Source organism: Rattus rattus, chromosome 6, assembly GCF_011064425.1.
Source record: "Rattus rattus isolate New Zealand chromosome 6, Rrattus_CSIRO_v1, whole genome shotgun sequence".
NCBI lineage: Eukaryota > Metazoa > Chordata > Mammalia > Rodentia > Muridae > Rattus > Rattus rattus.
Window position 1 is genome coordinate 14670845 of NC_046159.1, and position 25827 is coordinate 14696671.

Consider the following 25827-nt stretch of genomic DNA (forward strand, 5'->3'; position numbering starts at 1 on the left):
TGTTTATTCTGTAGAGCCAGCCATGTATGAAATGCCAAGATGGAAAATTTTTTAAAATTTCTCTAAAATAAAACTTCAATTTAGAATGTTTTACCTTAATAGTTTATTTATATTATTGTTGTTGTTTTGGTTTTTCAAGACAGGGTTTCTCTGTGTAGTCCTGGCCGTCCTGGACTTGCTTTGTCATCCAGGCTGACCTCCAACTCACAGAGATTCACCTGCTTCTGCCTCCTGACTACTGGGATAAAAGGTGTGTGCCACCACTGCCTGACCAGTAAAAATCCTTTTCAGTGTTGATAGAACACCCAACCCATTGATAACAGTTGTGCTTACTTGATATAATAGCAACATATCAAAGACCTTGGCAGATGCCCCCATCCCCCAAAAGGAAACAGCACCACAGAAAATGAAATAATAGTAAGAGCTTAGCCTTAAAATCTCTGTTAGAGGCTCTGTTTTTAATTGTGAAGGAAGAACTGTGAAAAGGAGCAAGGGAGAGAAGAGGAGACGACAGTGTTTTAGAACAAAGGAAAAGCACAGAAACTTGTGTTAGATGAGAGGATGGAAAACATTACAGGGAAAAGATGAACAATGAAAAGTGACCAAGAGGCCAGGTGCATCCTTGGCTTTGCCAGGGTTTAGTCTCTGCCTTTTCTGTTGTCTGTCCTTCTGCCCAGGCCCCAGCCCTGTCATTCTGTGGCTCTCTGGTGGAGTAGCTTCCTCATATTATTAAATTCTCAGCACCCACTGCAAATGTGTGCGTGCATGCATGAGTGTGTAGACAGATGTAGTGATGTCAGAATGAGCATAGCCTAGGCTCCCGGAGGGCGAGCAATGGTGCTAACCATCTTTCTCTACTACATGGCTTCCTTTTATCCTGAGACTTGCACAGAAATGGGAATAGTTATTTCTGGTCAAGCCTTGGGAGTCTCCAGCCATGATTTGGCTTGCCTGTTGTGTCCCCAGACTTATCCTTTTAATGTGAGGCTATAAACTGTGACACTTACATGATTGCTTGGTGATTAATACATTTCTAGCACCTTTCTGTTCTGACACTGTCTAAGTCCTAAGATATACTCACAGCGGCATCATTGTTACTAGTGAGAGAATTGTAGATGTCACTCAGTTCCTCACTTCACCCTTTATACAAACGCAGGCTTGGGAGTGTCCTGTGGCATGTTTTATACGGCCTATGGGCAGTTCGGTAAAGTTGAAATTAGGAACAAGGTCTCCTGAGTCCTGTCCATTTTTTTCCTTTAAAAATAATATATCATGAAATCTCACATTTATTTCATTTTTTTCTGAATTCCTAGGATTTGTTTTGGTTGGAAGCTGCAAAGAAACTGAGCCTGCCTGAGTTGTGTACGCTTGGTGCAGAAACCTACAGAAGGAAAGTGTGTGTGTGTGTGTGTGTGTGTGTGTGTGTGTGTGTGTGTGTGTGTGTGTGTGTGAATTACAGTTTTGTAGCTCCTGCTTTCACTGAGCAGAGCAGAGCAAGGGGCCAGCAGTTACCCCTGGGCCTGGCTGACATCCCATTTTTTGAGGCCCCAGAGTTATTTTTAGCCCCAGGGCCTTGGAAGCAGGTGTGGTCTCTGCTTGAAGGCCACGCCTGGAATCTGTTCAAGCGTTGTTGTGCTTGTCTTCTTAGGAGCTGACAGTGGTGACCTAAGCCTACTGCTTTACTTTGCCAGGGGAATTTGCACCTTTTGCGTGAGGAATGAAAAGTCATACTTTATTACATTTGTGATTACTTAGGCAGGTTTGCTTTGGAAACTTTTAACACTCAAAATACATTTTAAGATTAGTAGTACTATGTTAACAAAAATATCAGAATAAGTTCCTTATGTATAGGACTCTTTTTGTATTAAAAAGCACACTCCAACTGATATGTTTTAAAATTCAGGTTTCTAGTCACAAGTCATAATTGAACTTTTAATTTTCTGGGCATCTGAGATGTCATTCATCGCTGTAGACAATATGTTTAGCATGCCTAAAGTTCTACCACCAGTAAACATACACACACTTTGAGGATGATAGGCAAATGCTCTCTACTGTATGATAAATGTTCTTTACAAGTTCTTTTGTGAAGCCACAGTTGGGCTTCCACCTTTTGAGAGTTACCATCAGTTTACATATATTGTATTAGCTCATCTTCTAATCTGCCCACTCACCACCAACTGTTTTAAATCAGCCCTACCAAGAAAGACACCAAGACTGTTTGTGATATCACTTGCCAATGTTTCCTTCCTTCCTTCCTTCCTTCCTTCCTTCCTTCCTTCCTTCCTTCCTTCCTTCCTTCCTTCCTTCCTTCCTTCCTTCCTTCCAGCAAGTTCATGTATATCACAGAATGGCTTCAAACTCACTTTGTAGCCAAGGATGACTTTGAGTGTCTGATTCTTCTACCTTTACTTCCCTGTAGGAAAAGCCATAGGTTTTTGCATCCATTCAGTATACAAGATATCCTCTCTAAAACTGATAGTTCTGAGAGGTTAAATTGTAGCCTTTCTTTCATTAGACTGCTTCCAGATTATACCTTTGCCCTGTCTTAGTACTTGTGGAATTTAACTTTTCTACCAGAAACATATGCCCTTTCTTTCTCATAGTGGATTTTGTTATGGCGGTGAATTAGCCAAAGGTACAATATACAAATGAAAGATTCTGAAGTTACTGTTGCCAACCCCTTGAATGTAAGTTCTTGAGTTATTTGATCCATCCTTTGACAAGAAGAACATCTTGAAAACATTTATTTTAATGAAAAGATTTCTAAGGGGGCTGGAGAGATATAGCTCAGCAGTTAAGAGCACTGACTGCTCTTCCAGAGAACTAGGGTTCAATTCCTAGCACTTACATGGCAGCTTATAACTGTCTGTAACTCCAGATCCAGGGGCTCTGACACTCTCACACAGACACATGTGCAGGCAAAACACAATGCTCATAAAACAAAAATAAATAAGTTATTTTAAAAACATTTTAAAAATACTTTCTTGTATAGATTTTTTCATACATATATTTTGCTTACTATGTCTGTTATATTTTATTCCATTCTTTGCCAAAAAACAAAAACAAAACCCTTCAGCCTCCCTTACTAGATGTAAGCATTTGTGCTCTAAGCAGCAGTATACTGTGTGAACATTGTGATCTCTCCTGTCACAGTGTTGGTGTTTCTTGGCTAAGACATACACTAAGGAACCACACCACATTCCTTTGCAGTGTTAAAGGAAGAAAATGTACTAAGCTTCTTTAGTATGTGTGTGGACTCACCTACATACATATTTGTATATATTTTACCCCAAAGTTAAAAATCTCAGTTGCCTGGAAATGTGTCATTTCTAGTAAATATAACCATCATTCTGAAGAAAGACTGAATACCACCGTATCTTTTATTAGAATTTGCCTAATTCAGGATGTTCTGGCCAGTGTCTTCATTATTTTCAATGGTGCTTTTGGCATAGAGTTTCAGTCTTCCCGGTGTCCTCTTAGCTTGCTTTCTCACCTCCTTCACGATTTTACTTTTTGTGATTGCTTTAGAGAAAGGCCTCTGAACGGTCAGTTTGAGCCTCCTCTAGAAGCTCTCACCTTTAACTCTGCTTCATTTATTTCTTCATAGCACTTTATGCTAGCATAACATGTTTTGTCTATTATATATACCTTATTATATTTTACATTTTTAAAGTCACTCCAAGATTCATGTGTTGAAGACTGAATCCCCAAATTAATGTTATTAGGAAGTACTGGAGTCATTAGGAGGTAAGATCTTAGTGGGAAGATTTTAGGTCACAAGGGTCATACCTTCAGAAGGGGATTGTGGGTCCACCTTCTTTTTTCCATGCTTGTTTGCTCTATGACCAGTTTACCTGACCTCCCATTCTTAGCCATTGCTACCTGACATGTCCCCAAGAATACTGAGAGCATTGGATCTACTCAATTGTGGAATGAAGTTTCCAGAACTCTAAACCAAATGTCTTTTTTTAAGGACTGGGGAAATGGATTTTGTGTGTCAACTTGACACAAGCTAGAGTCATCAGAGAGAAAGGAGCCTCCCTTGAGAAAATGCCTCCATAAGATCCAGCTGTAAGGCATTTTATCCATTAGTGATCAATGTCAGAGGGTCCAGCCCATTGTGGGTGGTGCCATTCCTGGGCTCGTAGTCCTGACTTCTACTAAAAAGGAGGCTGAGTCAGCCATGTGAAGGACACCAGTAAGCAGCACCCCCATAGCCTCTGCATCAGCTCCTGCCTCCAGGATCCAGCTGTGTGAGCTCCTGTCCTGATTTCCTCCAGTGATGGACTATGATCTGAATAAACTCTTTCTTCCCCAACTTACGTTTTGGTCACGATGTTCATCATTGCAATAAAAACCCTGAGATGAGTAGTCAGTAAACCTCTTGCCATGCAATGAGAAGAATACTGAGTTCAATACTCAACACCCATGTAAATGCTTGTTATACTGCAGCCAGACATTGTGCAGAGTGAGAGACTGAACACTCAGCTCTAAATGGGAATCTCTATGAAATCCCTTCCCTCAGCTCAGGGACCTCCCACCCTGCTATTCCACTCCCATAGAAGCAGAGGTGGAAAGAGTATAAGAGCCAGAGAGGATGGGGAACCCCAAGAAAACAAGGTGCTCTAAGTCAGCATGAGTAAAGCTCACATGAACTCACGGAGACGGCAGCACAGGTCTGCACCAGGTCCTCTGCATATATATTAGAGCTTCCAGCTTAGTGTTGCTGTGGGATTCCTGCGTGTAAGAATGTGAGTAGGGATCTGAATCTTGTGCCTTCCCTTTGACTCTCTTCCTTCTGTTGGTTTGACTTTTCCAACTTCAATTGATAAATTTTGTTTGTCCTACTATATTTTATTTTGTTTTTTAAAAATGAATAAAAAATCTATCCATGGGGCTGGAGATGTGGCTCAGCAGTTAAAGAGCACTGAGTGTTCTTCTAGAGGATCCAGGTTCAATTCCCAGCACTCACATGGCAGCTCACAGCTGTCTGTACCAGCCAGGGGGATCTGACACCTTCATACAGACACACATGTATGCAGGCAAAACCTATGTACATGAGATAAAAATAAAGACATCATTTTTAAAAAAGAAGGAAAACCTAGCCACTAGATTAAGTTTAACAACTGAACTGTCACATGCCTGCCGAGAGAGGAAAATCCGTTTTCTTCAACAGAGTAGCACTGGGTCTATCAACCACTCCAGGACAGGCCTCATGTTCAGGAGTCGTTGACCAGCATATCACGGACTCCACAGTGTCATTTGTTTGTTCTTATTTGGTTACAGTTTGGTGTTTGGGGGGGCAATATGGGGTGGGGTAGAATTTTGCTTTCTTGATTTTGGAAAAGGTTTGTTGTATTGGGTCGTTACTTGTTTTTTGAGAAAGAACTTAAAGTTGGGTGTATAGGGAGGGGAGAGGATCTGGAAGGATTTGTGGACGGGAAAGAATATAATTAAAATATATTTTAACTTAAAGATTGCTTTAAATAATAGTAATAAATAATAGTGCTGGGTATGGTGGTACATATTTCTACCTTTGGGAAGGCAGATGACAGGAAGATCCCTGAGCTTGCTGTTCAGTCAGTGTATATTAATCTACAAGCCTTAGGTTGCAGTGAGAGTCCCTGTCTCAAGTAACAGTGAATAGCATCTGATGAATGGTACCTCAGGTTGACCCCTGGAACACACAGGAGCAGGTATGTGTGTACATGAACACACAATGTTTTCTCCAAATGAGTTAATTGTTCAGATTTTCTTAAAGTAATGGAAAGATGACTAATTCAGTATTCCAGTACTAAATTCTAAGAGAACAAGATTTTTTTACTTGCTTAATTTCTAACTAAGCAATTCATTTACAGTTATAATTTATAATGAATAGTTATCATTTGTTGCTGCATTTTCACAGCAGAGTTTGGCACATTCTAGGTGTCTGATAATTACTTTCTAATTACTTGAGATGCTTGAGAGTACCAGGATACACCTATCAGTCTCACTTGACCCTGTCTCGTTGTAAATCTCTCTTCTCAACACCAGCTTACCTTTATCACCGGTAGGCTTATAAAAACATTTCCTGTGCTCCCAGATTAAACCATTCTCTCCGTTCTTCCTGCCTGGTGGCTCTCTCTTAGGGATCCTTGCATTTCCACCCCAGACAGCCACCCATATCCAGGCTCCTCTTCTAAAGAAGAGGCCCTTAGTTTTCCTGCTAGAAGCAAAGAGGAAACACAAGATGTGGATCAGTGAGTGAGTGGAGATTTCAGAAATATGTCTAATAGACTCATGGGTAGTGGAAGAAAGGGGAAGGTAGTGTCAGAAGGAAGAATCAGGGTTCGGTAGATCAGGGAATGGAAGCTAGCTGTTGGCACAGATGAACAACAAACGGGAAGCAATTCTAAGAAGAAAGACATGATCTCTGACTGAAGCAGTACCAAGTGTATGCTACTCTGGGCTAGCAGAAACTCTTTAAGGCTTCTCATACATCTGGCTCCACCCCATGTTGGCCAGCCAGTGTCTCAAAAGAGAGTTAAGTTTTGAAAGTTAGCTGCTGTTATAACCTTCAGCTGTAGTTCTCTGGAAACATGGACACAGTTTGAATACGATTACTGCTGCCTCTCAGTGAGAGGCTGGGCTTTACTGCGCTTTTGTCTCCATGTCTAATACTAGTTGTTTGGAAAGACTTGCTTCAAGCAGTCTATTCTGTTATTATCACTTGTCAATATTTATTTCTTAAGGCTTGGGGTAGGAAAATGTAGACCAAACATGTTAGGTTCATGGCTATTTTAGTGAGGATTGGTTTTTGTTTTGTTTTGATCTCTGAATTTCTGTAGGTTGTTTTGTTTTTCAATTTCTGACAGTGCTGGTATCGATTAGGGTGCCTCACTTTGTTATTAAGCCAGAGCCTCAGTCTTCTACCAGTTCTGTTATCCACAGAATCCTAGACAATAGTATTAATCCCTGTAGAACTACAAAGGTCAAAGCCTAAGATGATTTTGCTTGCTTCTTCTTCAATCCTTCCTCCCTTGCAGCAAGTCTAGTCCTCCCTGTAGATCTGTACTGTTATTACATCCATGTAGAGCTCCTCTAAAAGTCTTTTTTGTAGCTTGTTTTATCAATCTTTATTGGAGAGGGGAAACTAAGTATAGCTTGTAGTTTAATGAACTTCATGCCTGATTCTCTCCTTCCTGTGACTTGCTGAGAATTTGAACTTAAGCTCTAGACCTGCAAACAAGGCTAAACCTTTTTATTCAAGAAATATGAGTATAGAGTGGGAGCTCCTGCCTTCTCAATTTTCAGACTGTCATTTGAAATGTTTGTGGAGCCTCCTTCCTTACCCTGCCTGACTTAGGCCTTGTGGTTGAGCTCAGGGCAGCAGTGCCTAGTAATTGAGAACTATTATTGTTGGCATAAAGACCATAGAAGAAAAAGAACTTTTCCTTTTGCAGTTGAACATATCCTAATTACGACTGACCTCAGAGCTATCGTGTTATTGGGACATTTCAGAGAGAAAAATACTTCATCTAGGAGATGTTTAGTAGAATCATTTAATAGAAATGTGATGGGGAAGGGAAATCCTGGCAGGACTTTTTGGTACAAAGCTATCATCTTATCCACTGTGGAGACTGACATGAGGGTTACAAGGTCAAGGCTGCTTAGCTTACAGAGCAGGGTTAAGGCTAGTGTAGAACACTTTACAAGGTCATCTCAAAATAAAAAGTAAAACAAAACAAAACAAAACAGACGAACAAAGAAAGAACCAGAATGGGCAAGATACACAGCTGATTTGAAAATGCTGACCTGGTATGTGTGAAGCCTGGGTTAAATCCCTAGTCCTCCATAGAAAAATCTAGCTGGGTACACTGATGGCTGCGGGAAGTAAGGAAGTGAACCTAATGTCTTTCCTCTTAATTGATTGCTTTAAGGGCAGATGGTTGGTACTCTTATAATATTAGTCTTTATATTGTTCTGTTACTTAAAACAAGCTCGACTTTCCCCCTTAACAGTTCTCACACATAACAAAGTCAGTAGCATCTTTCACTGATGTGGATTCAAAATTAGATATAGAGTGAATTTTGATAGATAAAACTCCAACCGTTTCTATCATGAAGTTGGGTATATCTTCTCATTGAATCTAAAACATTCGATGTGTTACGTATAAAAACAACTAAAAGGTAAATTTAAGGGGGAAGCTATTATACAATTTTTGTTAATGTTAGAAGTCACAGCATATAAAGCATGAATCATTTGATTTACATACTGGGAATGGCATTTCTATATGTGTATGATGTATGTGTTTGTGACTCTGTGTGCACATCACCAATCACATGTCAGATGTCAGAAAATAGCCTTAGGTGTGGATACTTGCTTTTCTCTTGTAAGAGGCAGGACCTGTTGTAAACATCAGGCTGTTGGCCTGTAGTTTCTGGGGATTCTCCTGTGTCTGCTTCCGTCCTATTGGAGGGACACTGGATTATAGTATGTGTTTGGCCTTATGTAGCTGCTGTGATCTGGACTCAGGTCCTCATTGTTGCAGAACAAGTATTTTACAAACAGAGCCATCTCCCCAGCCTAAGAAATGGTTAGTTTGGGTTGGGGATTTAGCTCAGTGGTAGAGCACTTGCCTAGGAAGCGCAAGGCCCTGGGTTCAGTCCCCAGCTCCGGAAAAAAAAAAAAAAAACAACCCCCCCCCAAAAAAGAAATGGTTAGTTTGCCTGCCTGCTAATTGCCAAACATATGCTTTTTAAAAAATCAAATTGGAGTATTATGAATGAAAGAAAAAGCAAGATATACAAACTGCATATTCCATGTAATATTTGAACAAAGAAGAAGGAAAATAACATTGTGTTTTCTCTATATACTTTAAACAATCTTAGGAAGAAATCAGAAGCTACTTACTGTTAGCAGTGGTCACCAGTTAGGTTTATAAAGGACAGGTGAGGGACATCTACAGCATACAAATTAAAGAAACGTCAGTATAGTGTTGGAGTTTCAATAACGTGGCAGTTTATAACACCGTCATCAAAGTATAACTGATACTTTGATAACAATGTAGACATTATGCACACAATTTTAGATTTTTTGAACCATTTAAATATTTATTAAAAATGGAAAAAAGCAATTAAAAGTTTTAAAAATTGGCTGCGTAGTAGGTTGTAAGAGTCTAGGCTCTTTAGGCTTATGTGATTCAATCTAAAAGATTTATTCCATGGACTTGATAGTAATCTGGGGGAGGAGGGGCTGGCAAGATGCTATAGGACAAGACTGGCAAACTTGAGTGTCAGACCCCAGAGCCCTCATGGAATAGTAGGAGAGAGCCAACTCCCAGAAGATATTCTTTGACCTTCACTCGTTGAATGTGGCTTACTCATGCCCACATTCACATACACAAAATACATGCCACACAAACAGAGAGGGAAAATAAATGAAGGTAAAGTTAGTTCAGTGGTTTTGCAAACAATGAACTATTTGCTTGCAATCTTCAAATCTCACTCCATGTAAAGTTTGAAAACATAACCATCACAGATATGCTTCTGATCTCAAGGTATTAGCATTCTTGAGAATGAACAGCAAATTTTAAAGTATTTTATTTATTATTCTTTTTGAGGCAAAGTCTTATGTAGCCCAGGCTGTCCTCGAGTTCTCTATACTGTTAAGGGTGACCTTGAATTCCTGACCTCAGTCTTTCCTTCCCAAGTGCTGGTGTGCAGCAGCACATATGGCCTATGCAGTACTAGGGACTGAGCACAGGGTCTCATGCGTGGTAAACAGGCATCCACCTACTGAGATCCACTCCATCCCAAGGGGTAGAAGCAGACTGTGGGGATGTAATTTAAAACGTCTACTTATGAGACACCCAGATGCTGGCCTGGGCCACACTGATCAGAGTGACCAGAACAAAGACACCCAGGTACCTGCTGTGAGTACCAGTAAGATGGATGAATGTGTGAGGGAAAGATGGAGATGCAAGAGAAAGCAAACCAAAGGGTTACACCGGAGAAAGGTGACGAGGAACAGGCGAATGTAAGGAGGCCATAGTGATAACCTGGTTTGGGCTGCACCGAGGGCCATGTCTGGGTCCATGATTCTGCTGCAGCTGGAATCTCTGTTGATGTCTGTGGCCCAGGTTACCACCAAAGGCCAAGCCGATGTCTGTGGTCTGGGCTACCACCAGAGACCACGTGGATACCTGAGGACTGTGCTGCCACCTGAGGCCATGGGGATATCTAGACCCAGGCTGCTGCTGGGGGCCATGTCTGGTTTGTGATCCTATGGCAGGCAGGATCTGTATTGATATCCTAAGCCCATGTTACTACCAAAGACCATGCAGATGTCTCTGGTCTGGACTGCTCTCTTAGGCACTGTACCGAGCTGGCTCTGCCCCTCACCAGCTACCACATCCAGGAGAGCTGGCCCCAAGGTCATGAGAGCAGGAGAATCCTGACCCTCACTGGCTGCAGCACTTGGGAGGGTGGACCCTGTACCTCACCTGGGCAGCACAGTAGTTTGCCTTGGTGGTGAAGGCATGGGTGAGCCAGCCCTAGGACATGAGGACAGGAGAGCTGCCCCTGCCCCTTGCTGACTGCAGCATTGCATGAGCTTGCTGGGGCAGTACTGGAGAATTCTTCTTAGTGGTGTAGGCTCAGGAGAGCTGGTGACTGACCAGCTCAGCTACCCCTCCCCCACAGGCCCAGATCAAGGACAGTGACTAGGCCCACCCAACATCTACCTTAGCTATGAGTACATGAAAGGGCCAGTCGTGCAGATCCAAAGCTGCAGGATCACTAGGACAACAGGATATCCAAGAGGAGTCCCAGTGAAGATCTAGTATAGATAGAGTAGCAGAAGCCAGAGACCTCAGACCAGACTAATGACTCATTGCAGTCAACATCTGCAAGTAAAGATGTGTGCACAAAAGTGTATACTGGGTGACATGCTGTAATACACCACAGTTTCCACACCAAGATTTCTTTAAATTCTATCTTTATTTTCTTTTGGAGGGTATTTTATTTGCAGGGGTAGAGGATGGATGCGAAGGGACAGGGAGATGAATGGGAATGGGTACATGATATGAAATTCACAACGAATTAATCAAGTTTGGAAAAAATCCTACTTGTAAAGAAATGAGTACTGGGAGTGGGAATAACGGCTAGATTGTAAATAAATAAAGGAATAGAAGGAAATGAGTTGAAGGTCATTGGTCCTCACTAGCTCCATTACCCCACGGCAGGGCTCTGCCCCACAGTCCAGTTAGGACTAAGACAATCAAAATTTTGATATAAAGGGACTGGAGGACTCTAGGTGGTTTCAGTACAGTACTGAATGTGTATACATTTACTTCACTCTCATCCCTTTGCTTGTTATATTCCCTACCAGAGTGACTGAGCAGAGAGAGATCCTTTTGGTCAGGACAAGAGTCTTTCTGTATCTGCAGCAGCCAACTCGGGCCTTTTCAGACCTGATAGAACTGTCTGCTGAAGGGAAGTGATGAGTTTTCTAATTTAGCTCGAGCATATTTGCTATCTTCTCCCTCCTTTTGTCTCTTGATCTCCTAACCCAGATCACTGCTTTTTGTCTCCCTGATTTCATCATTGAGTGGAGCCAACCACTCAGTTCTGTTGTTGGAATCAGCTTGCTCTTGTTCTCAGATTTCTGCTTTCTGTGCCATCTGGGCACTCTTGTGGATGTCGCATCGTTCTTCCCCAGTCCAGATCCATTGTGGAGCAGGTGCTGAGGGAACGCTGCGTAATCCAGTAGTAGACGCTCTTGTGGGAAGTGAGACATTCTCTGTGCAGGACCTTACGTTGACGTGATATATGCCACTGAGCAGTCAGGGCTTTATTCAGTGCTGTGGACATGCTGGGTACTTTGCAAAAGTTTGTTGATTGCCAAGGCAAATCTCCTGCTTTAGCTTCTTCAGTTGAAATGAGAGGTAATGCTTATGATATAAAAGCATATTGAAGATAAATGTGCTTAGAGGATAAGGCATTAAATGTAGGATTCATAAAATAAAATTTCTCAGGCTCTGTGAGAAAGGTGGAAGCTGGACTGTATAGGAAAGTAGATTGTTACTGCTTTGATCTACTCAGTGATGTCTTTTTCAAAGGAAAATATTTATTTTATGTGCATCAGTGTTTTGTCTGCCTGTATGTCTATGTAACATGTATGCGCCTGGTGCCTGAGAAGATCCCAGAAGAAGGCATTGGGTCCCCTGGGATTGGAATTAAAGATGGTTGAATCATGTGGGTGCTAGAAATTGAACCCTGGTCCTCTCTGAGAGCTGCTAGAGAGCTTCATGCTGAGCCCTATAACGCTCTTTTGATTCTAGAACGAATGAGCTTTGTTCTCCAACACTGCCCTCTCATCCGAGACAGAGTCTAACTATATAGCCCAGGCTGGCCTGCGGTGTAAAATTCCTTCTTTTTCAGCCACTGGAGTTCCTGGGCACTGTTATGCCCAGCCTCACCCGTGCAGCCAGCTACCGATGCATTCCCCTCTTCTCTGTTTGATCCACTTTCATTTATTAATTTTAGATAAATAGACAGTTTTGTCCTTAGAGGAAATATTTATGAAGAGAGTCACTGCTGCATCTGTATTTGGTAGGAGAAGGTACATAAACAGTAATGCCAGGCCACTTCTCTTTATAGCCTGATGCCTTTTCTCCACGCCCCAGGCTTGAAATCTAAGTATAAAAGTAGAGAATATGACTCTAAGATGATTGACAGCTTTACCACCTTGTTCTGAAAACAGGCAATCAAATATTCATTTATAATCACAAATTGCTTTTGGAACAAAAAAGGTTTTACTTATAAAAGGTACATTGAGCATCTTACTTACAAGCAGAGTGGAAGTGAGAAAATAATAGAAATATTCCCATCAAATGCTTATCGTCTAAAAGTGAATGCCGATGGCAAATGTCTGATATTAGACAGAGCATGTCTCCTGTGAGGAAAATGGACCAGGATAGAAATGAATCTAAGACTTTTGAAGGCTAGGATCAGCCTCAAGTTATGACACTAAACGTCAAGTAGGGTTACTCGGGAAATGTGGTCCCTTACAAGAGTTTGGTGAGATCAGGAGACATTTTAAGGGCTCTTCATGGCATCTTCAAGTCTCAGGTAAAGGGATGAAATTTTCTAAGGCTGGAAGTTAATGATTCTCTTGAGAATGTGGTATGAAAACCTAAGGGGAAGCCTATGACAGGTCAAGGAACATGAGGTGGAGAGTTGGGCTTGGGATGGAGACAGACCAGGGTCATGACTACGAAACCAGGGTCATATCTGCTGGATACATCACAGGCTTTCTGTAGTCCTGTTGACAAGTGCATCAGCCATGTTTATCCCTTTTCTTCCTTAAAAAGTAACTGAAATTTGTGCAACCTCATTTTCCTGCCCCTTCTTAAGGGGCTGCTATTTGCACCTGCCCACTCATCACAGGAACCTTAAGCCAGCAGAAAGAGGTTTTTCCCTCCAAATAATATAATCTGACTCTTTGCTATTGTTCTGTGTACAATAAGTAAGTAAAATGGAAGAAACCATTCAGAATATTAATCCTTTGAGCGGCTTTTTCTAGGCTCTGTAATTTCATACAAATTATTCAGCTTGGGATCTCAGATAATTATAATTATGAATGCCTTGTTTTGTTTTTTAAAGTTTTTATATTTTGAGGTTAGTATAACCCCTTTTTAATGAAGCCATGTCTAGTTAATCCTTTGTTTGTTCAAATGAAACAGTGCATTAAGTATGGAATTAGATTAATGAGGTAAATATTATGAGTCATACACTCTCTAATCTGATACTCATTCTTATTTTTCTGACCCATGTGTTGTTTTCTGTCTTTCTTTCTCTCTTCATATAGGTTGTCAGTCCAGTGTAAAGCTGTTGGAGAGAGGGCGCAAAGGTAATGGATGACGTAATACCCTGGCTGCCCCGAAGCATCTTTTGTTGTGGAATGGTTATTCCTGTCATCTCTGTATGAATCCACTGTGAGGGGCTGCTTTGTGGACGGAATCCTTTGCAAGAGCACATCAGCAGGAAAGAGAAAGAGACATTCAGTTGGAGGCTCTTGCTGAAATGGGTTTAACTCTCCTTTCCCCAGCCACCACTAGCCTGACCTCATACGTTTCTAGTACAATGGAGTAGCTGAGCCTTTGAGCACAGCCCCATTACATCATCGTGGCAAATTAAAGAACTAGGTGGGGAAAGAGGACTTACTGTTGTCATGGCCCATGAGATGACTGGAACTCAAATTGTTACTGAGAGGTTGGTGGCTCTGCTGGAAAGCGGCACTGAGAAAGTGCTGCTAATTGACAGCCGGCCATTTGTGGAGTACAATACGTCCCACATTCTGGAAGCCATCAATATCAACTGCTCCAAACTGATGAAGCGAAGGCTGCAACAAGACAAAGTATTAATTACAGAACTCATCCAGCATTCTGCAAAACATAAGGTAAATGCTTTTTTTAATGACTCTTGAAGTAAGCAGGAAATATTCAGGAAATATTTTAATTGAAGCTTCTTTTTTAAGTATAGAAAATAATTTGAGGAAACTTCGATTGCTTTTTAGATTTGGTCTTCTTGCAGTACCTGAAAATAAATTAACAATCATACTTTCACATTAAGAATATTTTAAAGATTTATTAATTTATTTTATGTATGTGAGTACACTGTCACTGTCCTCACACACACCAGAAGAGGGCATCAGATCTCATTACAGATGCTTGTGAGCCACCATGTGGTGCTGGGAATTGAACTCAGGACCTCTGGAAGAGCAGTCAGTGCTCTTAACCACTGAGCCATCTCTCCAGCCCCAAATTAAGAATATTTTAAACTAAGTCAGGCATTGTGGCTTATGCCCATCTGTTATCCTAGCATGGGAGGCTGAGGGGAAGGATTGCTACAAATTTAGGCAAACTTGGGCTACATAGTAAGACCATGGTCAAAAATGCCATGGGAAGGAAAAAGACCGTTTTAAACTATACAGAATAGCTAACTTATTGTAATTTGGACACATTCTGTGTTTCTTTATATACTAGTGAAATTAATGAAATTAATCTCAATGAAGTTATCTTATCAGTTTAAACAACATTTTGTATCTTCAAACACACTGGAAATCATTTCTTTTCAAGTTCTTTGAAAGTGAGAACCAATCATTAGAAGTGGAAGTAACATTAATGTGTGGTAATAATTGGTTAAGACATTATGTTCAGGAAAAAAGTATTACCGGGATAATGAAGTATTATGTATGCATTAGGGAAGTCCGTTCCACCTACCCCCTTTTTGAGTAGGGTCTCATATGGTCTCATAAGGCTCAGACTGCTCTCAAAGTTGCTATATAGCTAAGGTCAGCCTTGCACACCTTAGCATCTTTTAGTAAACAGCTGATTTCCTTCCTGTTATATAGGAACTCTGTGTGTGTGTGTGTGTGTGTGTGTGTGTGTGTGTGTGTGTGTGTGTGTGTGTGTGTGTGTGTGTTGGGTATTATCCTCAGAAATACCTCCTTTTGAAGTAGCCTCCTGGCTTGGAAGTCAGCAATTAGGCTAGACTGACAGGCCAGTGAACCTCAGAGATCATCCCCCACCACACACACACACACACACACACACACACACACACACACACGCGCGCACGCACGCACTGTAATCAACTTTTTTATGTGGGAGTTGAGTACCAAACTCAGGTCTTCATGCTGAGATAGCTCACAGTCCCCTGTAGGAACTATTTTAACAAATGTTTCTTTAGGTGAAAGATAGTGTTTTTTAATTTTGTGAATTATATCATTTGTAAATTTTACCATTTTATATTATCAAATTTTTAGCACATCTTAAAAGTAGCATCAATTTTGCCTTTGAAAAGTAGCATAAAAACACATAACCAACCAATTCTTTGCTAATTTTACCCAGTAAATAATTGATTGCATCTCATTTTTATTCAATTTACTAATTGAAGTAAGCCATTAACAGTTTCAAGACCAGTAAAATGTGAGCTCCTACAGAGCCAGTGACTTGTTAGATTATTTTTCTCAAACCATCCCCCCACCCCCAGAATCCCTTTTGAAGACAGGGTTTGAATTTGTGTTAGGTGAGATGACGTTGGTTCTTGGTTCTTCTCCGAACCTCCCAAGTGCTGCAGGTGTGGGCCAAGATGGCAGGTGTGCAGTGCCCTGCCAGGCTCTCTTCTTCCTTCTTGACACGCCTCGCATTTGCATTTTAGGTTGACATTGACTGCAGTCAGAAGGTGGTAGTGTATGATCAGAGTTCCCAGGATGTTGGTTCTCTGTCGTCAGACTGCTTTCTCACTGTGCTTCTGGGTAAGCTGGAGAAGAGCTTCAACTCTGTTCACCTGCTTGCAGGTGAGTCCGGGACCCCGGTGGAAAGGGCTTGCTCTGTTGTGTCATTGTGTGTGAGCAGCGCCACAACTGAGGTGTAAAATGAGTCACAGCTTTAGTGTGGTCTAATGCTTTCACTGATCTTGGATACTGTTACTCCTCCACATTCCTCTAACAAATTTTTGAAGTGATGTTTTATTTTATTTTTTGTTTGTTTGATTCTGAGGCAGGTTTCATTGTTGCTCAGGCTGGCCTCAAGTTTGAAGCAGTTTCTCTAGTACTGAAATTACAGCTGTGAACTATCACACCTGGCTGGGTCAGTGTATTCTGACCTGACTAAAACGCCTCTTTGTGTCTTATTAGCTGGCAATGTCACATATGACTTGCTTGTAGCCACTTGCTTCTGTCTGATGATTTTCTGTGTACCTGCTGTATAAGAACACTGAGTGATCTGAATCTCAGCTCTTATGAGTTCTTATCTTTTGGCCAGAGCCAGGCCAGCATTACCATGTCAGACTCTTACTATATATACGTGAAGCAGACTCCAGAGATAAGCTTACCTTCTCAGGCATATGAACAGTGACATAAAGAACAAATTTTGCAGACTGTTTTTTCTAATTACTACGTAGACTATTTTAAAACTTACTTACATTTTGCCGAATGGCATTCCTTTGTTTTCTGGGAAGGTACTTATCAATCAATTGTAGCTTTGGGAGTGGCACTCACTGGGCCACAAGGAAGAATACAGGTTCAAATCAGCTGGCGCAGCCTTATGTCTGACACATGGAGTCATAACACCTCATTCCCTTTTATAAAAAAATATATAGTCTGTGTGTGGTTTTTGTTTGTTTTTTATGCTTGGAAAAAGGTTTTTAATATGTGTTAAGCAACTGGGTAATTTTGTCTAGCATGTGGGAAGGTCTACACTCCCTGAGAGAGCACAGTGCCACACATGCATCTCACGGACTCCAAACCAAGTGGTCATCCTTCGCTTACCTGTTACAGATTGGCTCACAAGAATGGGAAAATGTTGACCAATGCATGGGACCTTAACATAAAGTTGCTACCAGGCAGACAAGGATGTTTTTTAAAGTGTGACCTGAGAAAATATATTAGTAGATATTATCAATCTCCACCTTTGGTGCTTATTAGGAGGATACAGTGAACTTGATTAGTTAATGGCAATTGGTTATTAGAAATATAAACATGTTAGTTTTAAGATCAATAGGTTGTTGGTGTACAGTTTTAAAAGGTTAACACTCTGAAACTCCACGAAGATTTAGGTAAGATCCCTGTATTTCCAGTTCTTTCACACATTTTTGTTTCAGTTCTTTAGGAAGGTTAGTGTTTTGTCATTTTCCTCCCCACCCCCACACCACACCCCAGGGCATCTCTAACTGCACTTTACATTTATGCTGTGTTTCTCTAGAGTCTCTGTATGTGTCCTTGAGTGAAGCCTACTTTTCAGAGAATGTAGCTTACATAATTCTGTGACTATGATTATATTCTGTCCTGTCTTTGTTGGTAGGGGGGTGTGTGTGTGTGTGTGTGTGTGTGTGTGTGTGTGTGTGTGTGTGTGTGTGTGTGATGTTAAGCAGATGTTCTAGCACTGAGCTAGCTACTCAACCCCTGCCCTCCCACTCACCCTGACAGGTACATTTTCAGGATGTATAAGTAAGTGGGTTAGATATAACAACCTTTGAGTTCCACTAAGGGTAAATTTGGTATTCAAGCTTTTGTAGCCACTGTGATGGACTTTACTTCAGAGTTCTAGCTTTGTGTTCTCATTTCCCTAACCCCAAAATGCAGAGGCTCACTCATGTTGGGCAAGCACGGTATTAACTGAGTCCCACGCCTAGACCCAGTCTTTAAAATGTTTGTATGTCAAGATATCCCACCTTGCTTTTTTGAAACGTTTTTCCTGTGGAGAGCTCTGACCTGACAACTTGGTCAACAGATAGCCGTTCTGTAGGTGTGTTCTTAGTGAGTTTCTACAGTCGGTGTCTAACTTGACCTTCATTCCCTTTGCTCAAGGGCATTCCTTTGTTTTCTGAGAAGGTTCTTATCAATCAACTGTGGCTTTGGGAGTGGCACTCACTGGGCTATAATGAATACAGGTTCAATATAACCAGCTGGACCAACCTTATGACATAGGGAGTCAGAACACCTCATTTTCATCTTTTACAAGAAATATTTCCTTATATTATTAATACCTTTATCAAACACTTAACAATACTACCTTTAATATAAACCTTAGACATTGACAGAAAGAGGGGTTAGAAGGAAGAAAAACAAGACTGGAGGAGTAAAAGAAAAGAGTGGATGCACTGGTGACCTAGATTTCAGACATTTTTGTTGACATGCTCCTTAAAGCTGAGAAGGACAGGACTGTATATTTTTCTCCACGGCTCATGGCTGAATGTTGTCAGAAAAGTGATGTAACTGGAGTTATGTTTTTTTTGGTTTTCTTCTTTCCCAACTATCAAAAAATAATTATTCAACTTACTGAGAGAATATTTTTTGTGAGAATCAGATAGTACATGTGAAATCTGTTTCAGTAGTCTTTTTGAAGACTATCATTGTTAGGAACTGGAAGACCAAAATAATCAGTTGTTAACATTGACTTATGATTAGCTATTTAGGTTTTGCTAATCTTAAGAAAACTTCAAAAAACAAACTCATTTCTTGGCTTTCACGTTATAATCTTAATCTTTTTGCTGTTGTTCTTATTTAAGAGTACTAGGTTTATTTCACAGAACTGAAATAAATAAGTAAATAAATAAGTAAATAAGTGAGAAAAAAATCCTTTTATCTCAGGCTTTTATTTTATACTAACAAAGAAAAGATGAAGAAATAAATGATTTAATTGTTAACAAGTAGGTTAAAAGCTAGCACACAGATAAATAATACTATTCTGTTACCTTCTCTTAATCCCAGTTGGCTTCTTGTTGCTGTTGCTGCTGTTGTTGTTGTTTTCAGTTAGGGGTGACACACACCCACACTTCCTTCCTCGTGGTCTTCCTGCTCCCCTTCCGCCACTTTCCCATATTCTACAAACATATGCTAGCATGGCTTTCTCAGTCTCTTTCTCAGAGTCTCGGAGTTTTGGGTACTGCAGCAGCCTTGCCTGGCTCTCTTCCTCACTGATAGAAGCAGAAGGGTAGCTTTGGGACAATGGTAGAGCATCTGCTTAACATGTAAGATCCTGGATGGTCTCATACCATTGCTTCTATAAGGAAGGAGAGGATAGGCCTACATACTCACAGACTTTCCTTTTGTTTTCTGTGATTATGGAAATCAAACACTCAGCTATACAGCAGCTCATTTCTGTCCTGTAATGAGTGACAGGACAATGGTACAGCAGATAAAACTCATGACGAGTCACAGACTTCAGTTCTTCACATACAGATGGTGATTCAGTGACTCTTCCATGTTCTCACCATGTGCCTAACGCTCCTACCTACAAGTATTTCCAGAATCTTCTAGACTTTTCTTAAGGCTAACTAGGGAATAAAGGGTCCTTTTTATTGTTTTTTCTGTTTTGTCTTTTTTTACCCCCTTGAGAGCGGCCTTTTTGTGTATACCTGGAGGTCCTGGAATACATAGGCCAGGCTAACCTCAGACTCATAGAGATGTTTCTGCCTCTGCCTCTGCCTCCCAAATGCTGGAATTAAAGGCCTGAGTCATCATGCCTGTTCATTTTGTTCATTTTTTCTGTTCTTTAACCTACTTTCTCCAACTAAGCCACGTCTACTCCAAAAGGCCACACCTCCTAATAATGTTACTCCCTATGGGCCTATGGGAGCCTTTTTAAATTCAAACCACATCTGCCATGTAGGTGCTGGGAATTGAATCAGAGTCCTCTGAAAGAGCAGCCAGTGCTTTTAACCACTGAGCCATCTCTTCTGGGGTGCCTATTCTTAAAGACCTTCTCTAGTAACTCTTTGTCAGCCTCTTACAGATTTTAGAATCATGATCTTCATACTTTATGGAATGAAGCAATGTATAAAAATTATTATTCATAAAAATTCAAATCATTAAATTATTTTAGCCAGAGGGGCTCATCAAATAAATGTGTAACTACTTCATCCTATGCGAAACAGTAGATTAGAATAATTATAAGAGAAAAACATTATTAAGTATTTTGTGGGAGATAGTCTTAGTTCATTGCTAAGAGTTTTTAATAAACATTAAGTCTCTGAACACAGCTAAGATCTTAAATTACTGTTTGCTGTGATTGAAGGAAAAATACTTTTTTGCTGAGGTATTACCTAGTATAGATTGAAGTGAACAAATGTATATTGAGACTCTAAGTATTTTAAACAGGAGTCTAGAGTGATTTAATAACTTAATAAATGTTAAGTTTCTATTTAATGGAATTACTGTGCTTCCCAAGGAAATCATAATAGAATGCATTTTTTCTGGTTACAGATTTTCTGTCAGTGCTGTTATTATCAATTCTATTATATAGTTTTGATGTTTCTTCCCCTTTGAAAATGAAAGAACATTTCCAATCATTTCATACCAAAACATGTAGCATCTGATAAGAGATTAAAATAAAATATTTCAGTAAAAGCACTCCAGTTATTCAGAATTGGTTGCTACTTGTCAAAAACAAACAAACAACAACAACAAAAATCTCAAAAAAAAAAAAAAGTCTCCCAAACTGAAAGTGACCCAGAGTTACTGAAAATAGGTATTTACATTTACATATACAATGGAATTATTTCCCCTTTAAAAAAAAGAGCTGAGGGTTACAGCTCAGTGGTAGAACATTGGTCTAACATAACATAGATAAGGTTCTGGAGTTAATCTCAGGATTGAAAAAAAATCATACTGTTGTTTTTTACAACATGAACCAGGAAACCATTATGCTGAGTGAAATTAGCCAGGTACAGAAGGATAAATTCTACATCAGATCCACTTACATATTTAGTCTAAAAAGTCATTGAAATAGAGAATTGAAACCAGATGTGGTGTGTGCTTGTAGTCACACCACTTGGGAAGTAGAAGCAGACGCATCAGGAGTTTAGGGGGATCTATCCTGGACTATAATGACTGTGTCATAAACCCAGAAAGGGTGGTAGGAGTGATGGGGCTGGTGTTGATTGGAGGATACAGGCAGACCTTTTGAGTTATTAGTTGAGTAGGTTTCTAGAGGTAACAATGTGGTAAGAAGTATAGTTAATAACACATTGTATACTTGAAACCTGCTAAGAGAATATAATGGGTTGTTATTACTATATCCACTAAAAATATAAGTATAATAACATTTCAAAATTTATATCACATGGTTATAAACTTATTAAAGTTTTACTTGCAAGTTATACTCCAAGAAAACTAGAAGAAAAGGAATCAGTTTTGTGACTTCTTGCCATGTATTTTCCTGATATTCTTTGGGTCTTAGTTTGCATGAAATGTTTAAATTATATTGTCTTTCATGCAGTTGTTACCAGTGACTAAGACATTATGCCTGAGACTCTGTCTTTTGATAAAATGGACTGTAGAGCCATCTAAAGTACTTACTTGTTTTCCTCATTCTTGATATTTGCACAAGCCAAATACAGTTACCTAGAAGACAGCAGTGACATCAGTCTTGTCTTGTACTACTTGCGTCATTGTCCTCTGGAGAGAGGCCAGGTCTAGGCATATTTGGCTTTTTTATCGTGGGCCTTCAGAATCTGATGGGCATATTTATGGTCGTGTTGTAGATTGGGCTCTAGGGAAGGGGCGACTGGGAGAGCAAAGGCTTGTCCCTGCCCTTGAGAGTCTCCTAGTTAATTTGGGAAACATGTCTAAACAGAATGAAACAAAGGAAAGCACGTGGTCATGTGCTTTGTGATGTATAATAATGTGTAGTCTGTAGAAATAGGGGAAGATTATTTACAGCAATGGAATTGTAGTAGAACCTTGAAAACAGTAATGTTTGAGTGTGGAGGTTCCTTTGAATTCAGTGGGGGAGAAGTGCAACAGGATAGCTCAGTGAGGAAAAGCTCCTACTGTGCACATAAGAAAACGGTGACTTGAATTCAATCTTGAGAACCCTCATGAAGGTAGAACTAACCCCACAGAGTTGTTCTCTCACTCTACATATGTGCCGTGCCCTTCTACAAATATTATACACAGCCAGGAGCTAGAGATCCAGCACAGGTAGTACAGGGCTTGCCTAGTGTCCACAAAGCTCTGGATTTAGTCTCCATGCCACATAAAACGGGTGTGGTGGCACACACCTACCTGTAATTCCAGCATTCAGTAGGCTGACACGGAAGGAGTGTGAGATCAGAGTCCACTTGGGTTACAGAACTTGATTAAAAACAACAAACAGCCGTGGAGGTAGATTTAGAGGGTTAATGAGGAGACTGGAGGGTTTTTCTTTTTTTCTGTAAAAAGAAAAAATAGGAATGTAGACAAATTGATATACATGCTCTTTAAACATGAGTTTATTTCAATGTGATGGGCATTGTGAGCTATCAGAGGTTTGGCTACAATATCTGTCACCTCTCAGTCACCACTAGATCTTTCTTCGTTCCCTCAGCCTAGCCAACACCATCTTTCAGAATGCTCTAGGAGCCTCTAACTTGTCTCACATCCTCTGTCTTGTTACATTCCAGCCCATAATGCACAGTTGAAGCCAAAGTTAAATGTATTTTATTTCCAGATTGTTTCCCTTTTCAGTTTAATATGTGCCAGTAATCTTATGATAAATTATAGACTCCTTAACTAACTCTGAACGTGGCTGACTTCTGTCTGCCTCTCTGACTTTAGCTAAGCCACTTTCTTTTGCCTCTTCCCTTCTCCCTTCTCTCTGTCCTTTCTCCTCTGTGCTCTGCTCCCCCCTTCTATATCATCCCTTCCCCCTCCTTCCCTCTCACCCTCTCGTTTTCTCTCCCTCACTTTTTAGATTATCAGTCTTTATCCCATTTGCTTAGAATCTCCAGTCTTACAGTTTCTGGACCTCCACAGAACACTTTTTTCTTCTCTGCCTCTGAGACTATCTCCTTGCCACTTACTAGGCGTCTCCTACATTTAATGTAATTTTAAACCTCCTGGTTACAAGGTACAGTTGGTTACCACAGGCTGTTTTTTAGCTACCAACCATAATTAATTAAAGTTTTGATCTTATAATTATTTGGCTAAAATTTGTCTAACTAAATTGTCATCTCCAGAAAGAGCCTCTGTCTTGGTCCTTTTGCTTAGCACTATGTCCACATTATAGTACATGCACACGGAATGATTCGTTCGTTTAGTTTTGTTTTTGAGACTGGTCTCTGTATGTAGCACTGTCTGTCCTTCCTGACCAGTGCAGCCTCAAACTCACAGTGGTCTGCCTGCCTCAGTCTTCCAAGTGATGCGATCAAAGGTGTGCATCGCCACAACAGGCTCTTTTTTTTTTTTTTAGCTTTAAGTTTTTATTGAATTCCAGCCTCAGAATTGATAACCAGGCTTCAGTGTCACTGTCTGTAGCCAGTGTTTTCAGAATCTTCACAGGATTTCTGAAAGTAACTTTTAAGACATACCAGATTTATAGATGTTAAAATCTTGGTAATTTCTCCTATTCTTTTTCTCAATGTCAAGAGTTAAAAGCTCAAATATTGAAAATTTATGATATTAGAAAAGAAAAAATTATATAACCTTAAACTGTTTAAATTTTCCTTAACATTTCCTATAATGATAAACTATGAATTTCAACTATAGAAATTTCTCATTAAAATGTTCAAGTATTTCCTATTTAAGCATATTGGAAGTTCTAAAATGTTCTTAAATTAATTTGTACTGAGCTACTTAAAAAATAATTGTGGCACTTTAGTAAGACATTGATTCTACTGCATACCTTAAGTACCTCAGGTATAACCTTCAATAGCAGGTTACTAGAGAGAATAAAGTGTGGCCTTAAGGCGTGAGTCGTTTGGGGTTGTGAGGGAACACTGAGGTCTGACGCACATGATGCAATCCTAAAATCAGTATCCTCACCCTTTCCAACCAATGCCACCACCAGCATGAGGAGGGGCTCCACAGTGGAAGGAATCAATGTAAGCTTTTATTTTCTCCAGATCAGTTCCATGGTGTAAAGCTCTCTCTGTAAGCAACTGAGGATCATGTATTCTTTGTGCTCCAGACAATATTTCTTCTCCTCTCATGAACATAAGAGTTGGACTGTTTAGGATTTCTTGGGTCAGGCATGGTATAGAAAGGTCTTACGGCCAATGGATATTTATCAAGCACATAAAAGTCTGCATCATACTTTTCCTTCACCTGATGACCCGACAGTTTTTCATTTGGTTTACTTAGATCTTCTTCATCATCCATGTTTTTTTTTTTTTTCTTTCTTGTTCTTTCTGAACTCTGGCTGGCTGATTCAGCTCAGCTGTTCCGGCTCAAACTCCTCTGGAAGCTGACTGATTCAGTCTGGCTTCTCTCTTGGCCTCTGGCTGAATTGCTCTGTCTGATTTCGTAACTTTTGCAATGTGTTCTAATCTTCTGGCTCCTTTTCATATTCTGGCTTGTTCTGTTTTCACCTGTTCTTTCTCTGCATCCTGTCTCTCTATCATTGTCCCAACTCCCTTCTTCTCGCCTCTGCTCCTACAGGAAGTAGTCTCTCCTTCCTGTCTGTTCTTGTGGGAGTTGCAGGGGTGGGAGTGGGGTGGGACAACCCATCTCTGTCAAATCCTTATCTGATTGTCACCTTGTCTGCCCCTCAGTTAGACATCCTTGTTTGGGATTAAATGTGTGTACTAAAATTGTGTCTGTATTCCAGAGGGATTAAAGATACAACGCTAAGGGCTGAGCCATACCACAATTAGAAACAGGTCTTTTCAGTAAGAACACAGTGTCAGGGTTCACAGTGTGATCAATATCCTCCAACAAAATCGTGTTCCAGTTGTTTTTATTGGTGCTTGGCTTATTGAGTGGGGATCACTTTCTTCCCTTGCTGCTTTTCCAAGTCTTCTATAAAATTGCAAAGTTGGTCAAAGAGGAAGACAAGGTTTCATTGTTGTTTGTACTAACTATATTAAACCTAGGCCTAATGCATAGTGCTCTGTCACTGAACTGTACCCCCTAGATAGTCTCATTAAATTGCCCAGGCTGGCCTTGAACCTGCAGTCTTCCAGTCCCAGCTTCTAAATAACTTGGACATAATGGGCCTGTTCCACAGGACCCAGCTACAGACTGTTAATAAGAGCAGGATACACAGATTGTCTTGAGAACTTGCCTAAAAGTAGGTAGTTTTGAGCTGCACATAGAAAGGTGCTAGCAATGACTTGTATAGTGACTGAGTCTTGACTGTGTACTCGTTAGTAGATTTGAGTGAATCATTCTCTCTCTGGAGTGAAGACGTAACACTTCTCTTGATTCATAGAGTTACCTTGACTTATAATTGTATTTTATTTTGATAATCACTTGAGGGGCGTCCAGCAGCCACTTCGTCCTCCTTGGGGTACGATTGTAACCACTGTCCTAGAGGTTTTCTAAGGGATGTGGCTTTGATTCCTGGAACCACAAAGATAG

General features: G+C 40.4%; 1 protein-coding gene across 1 annotated transcript in view; it reads left to right on the plus strand.

Moving 5' to 3' along the window:
• Positions 1 to 25827, plus strand: part of Dusp16 (dual specificity phosphatase 16) — a 78683-nt gene that overhangs the window by 19169 nt on the left and 33687 nt on the right. The window contains exons 2-3 of the mRNA XM_032905539.1: positions 13852 to 14442; positions 16206 to 16344. Of these exons, the coding sequence (XP_032761430.1) occupies positions 14215 to 14442; positions 16206 to 16344 (367 nt within the window). The 5' untranslated portion in view covers positions 13852 to 14214. The remainder of the gene's footprint in view (positions 1 to 13851; positions 14443 to 16205; positions 16345 to 25827) is intronic.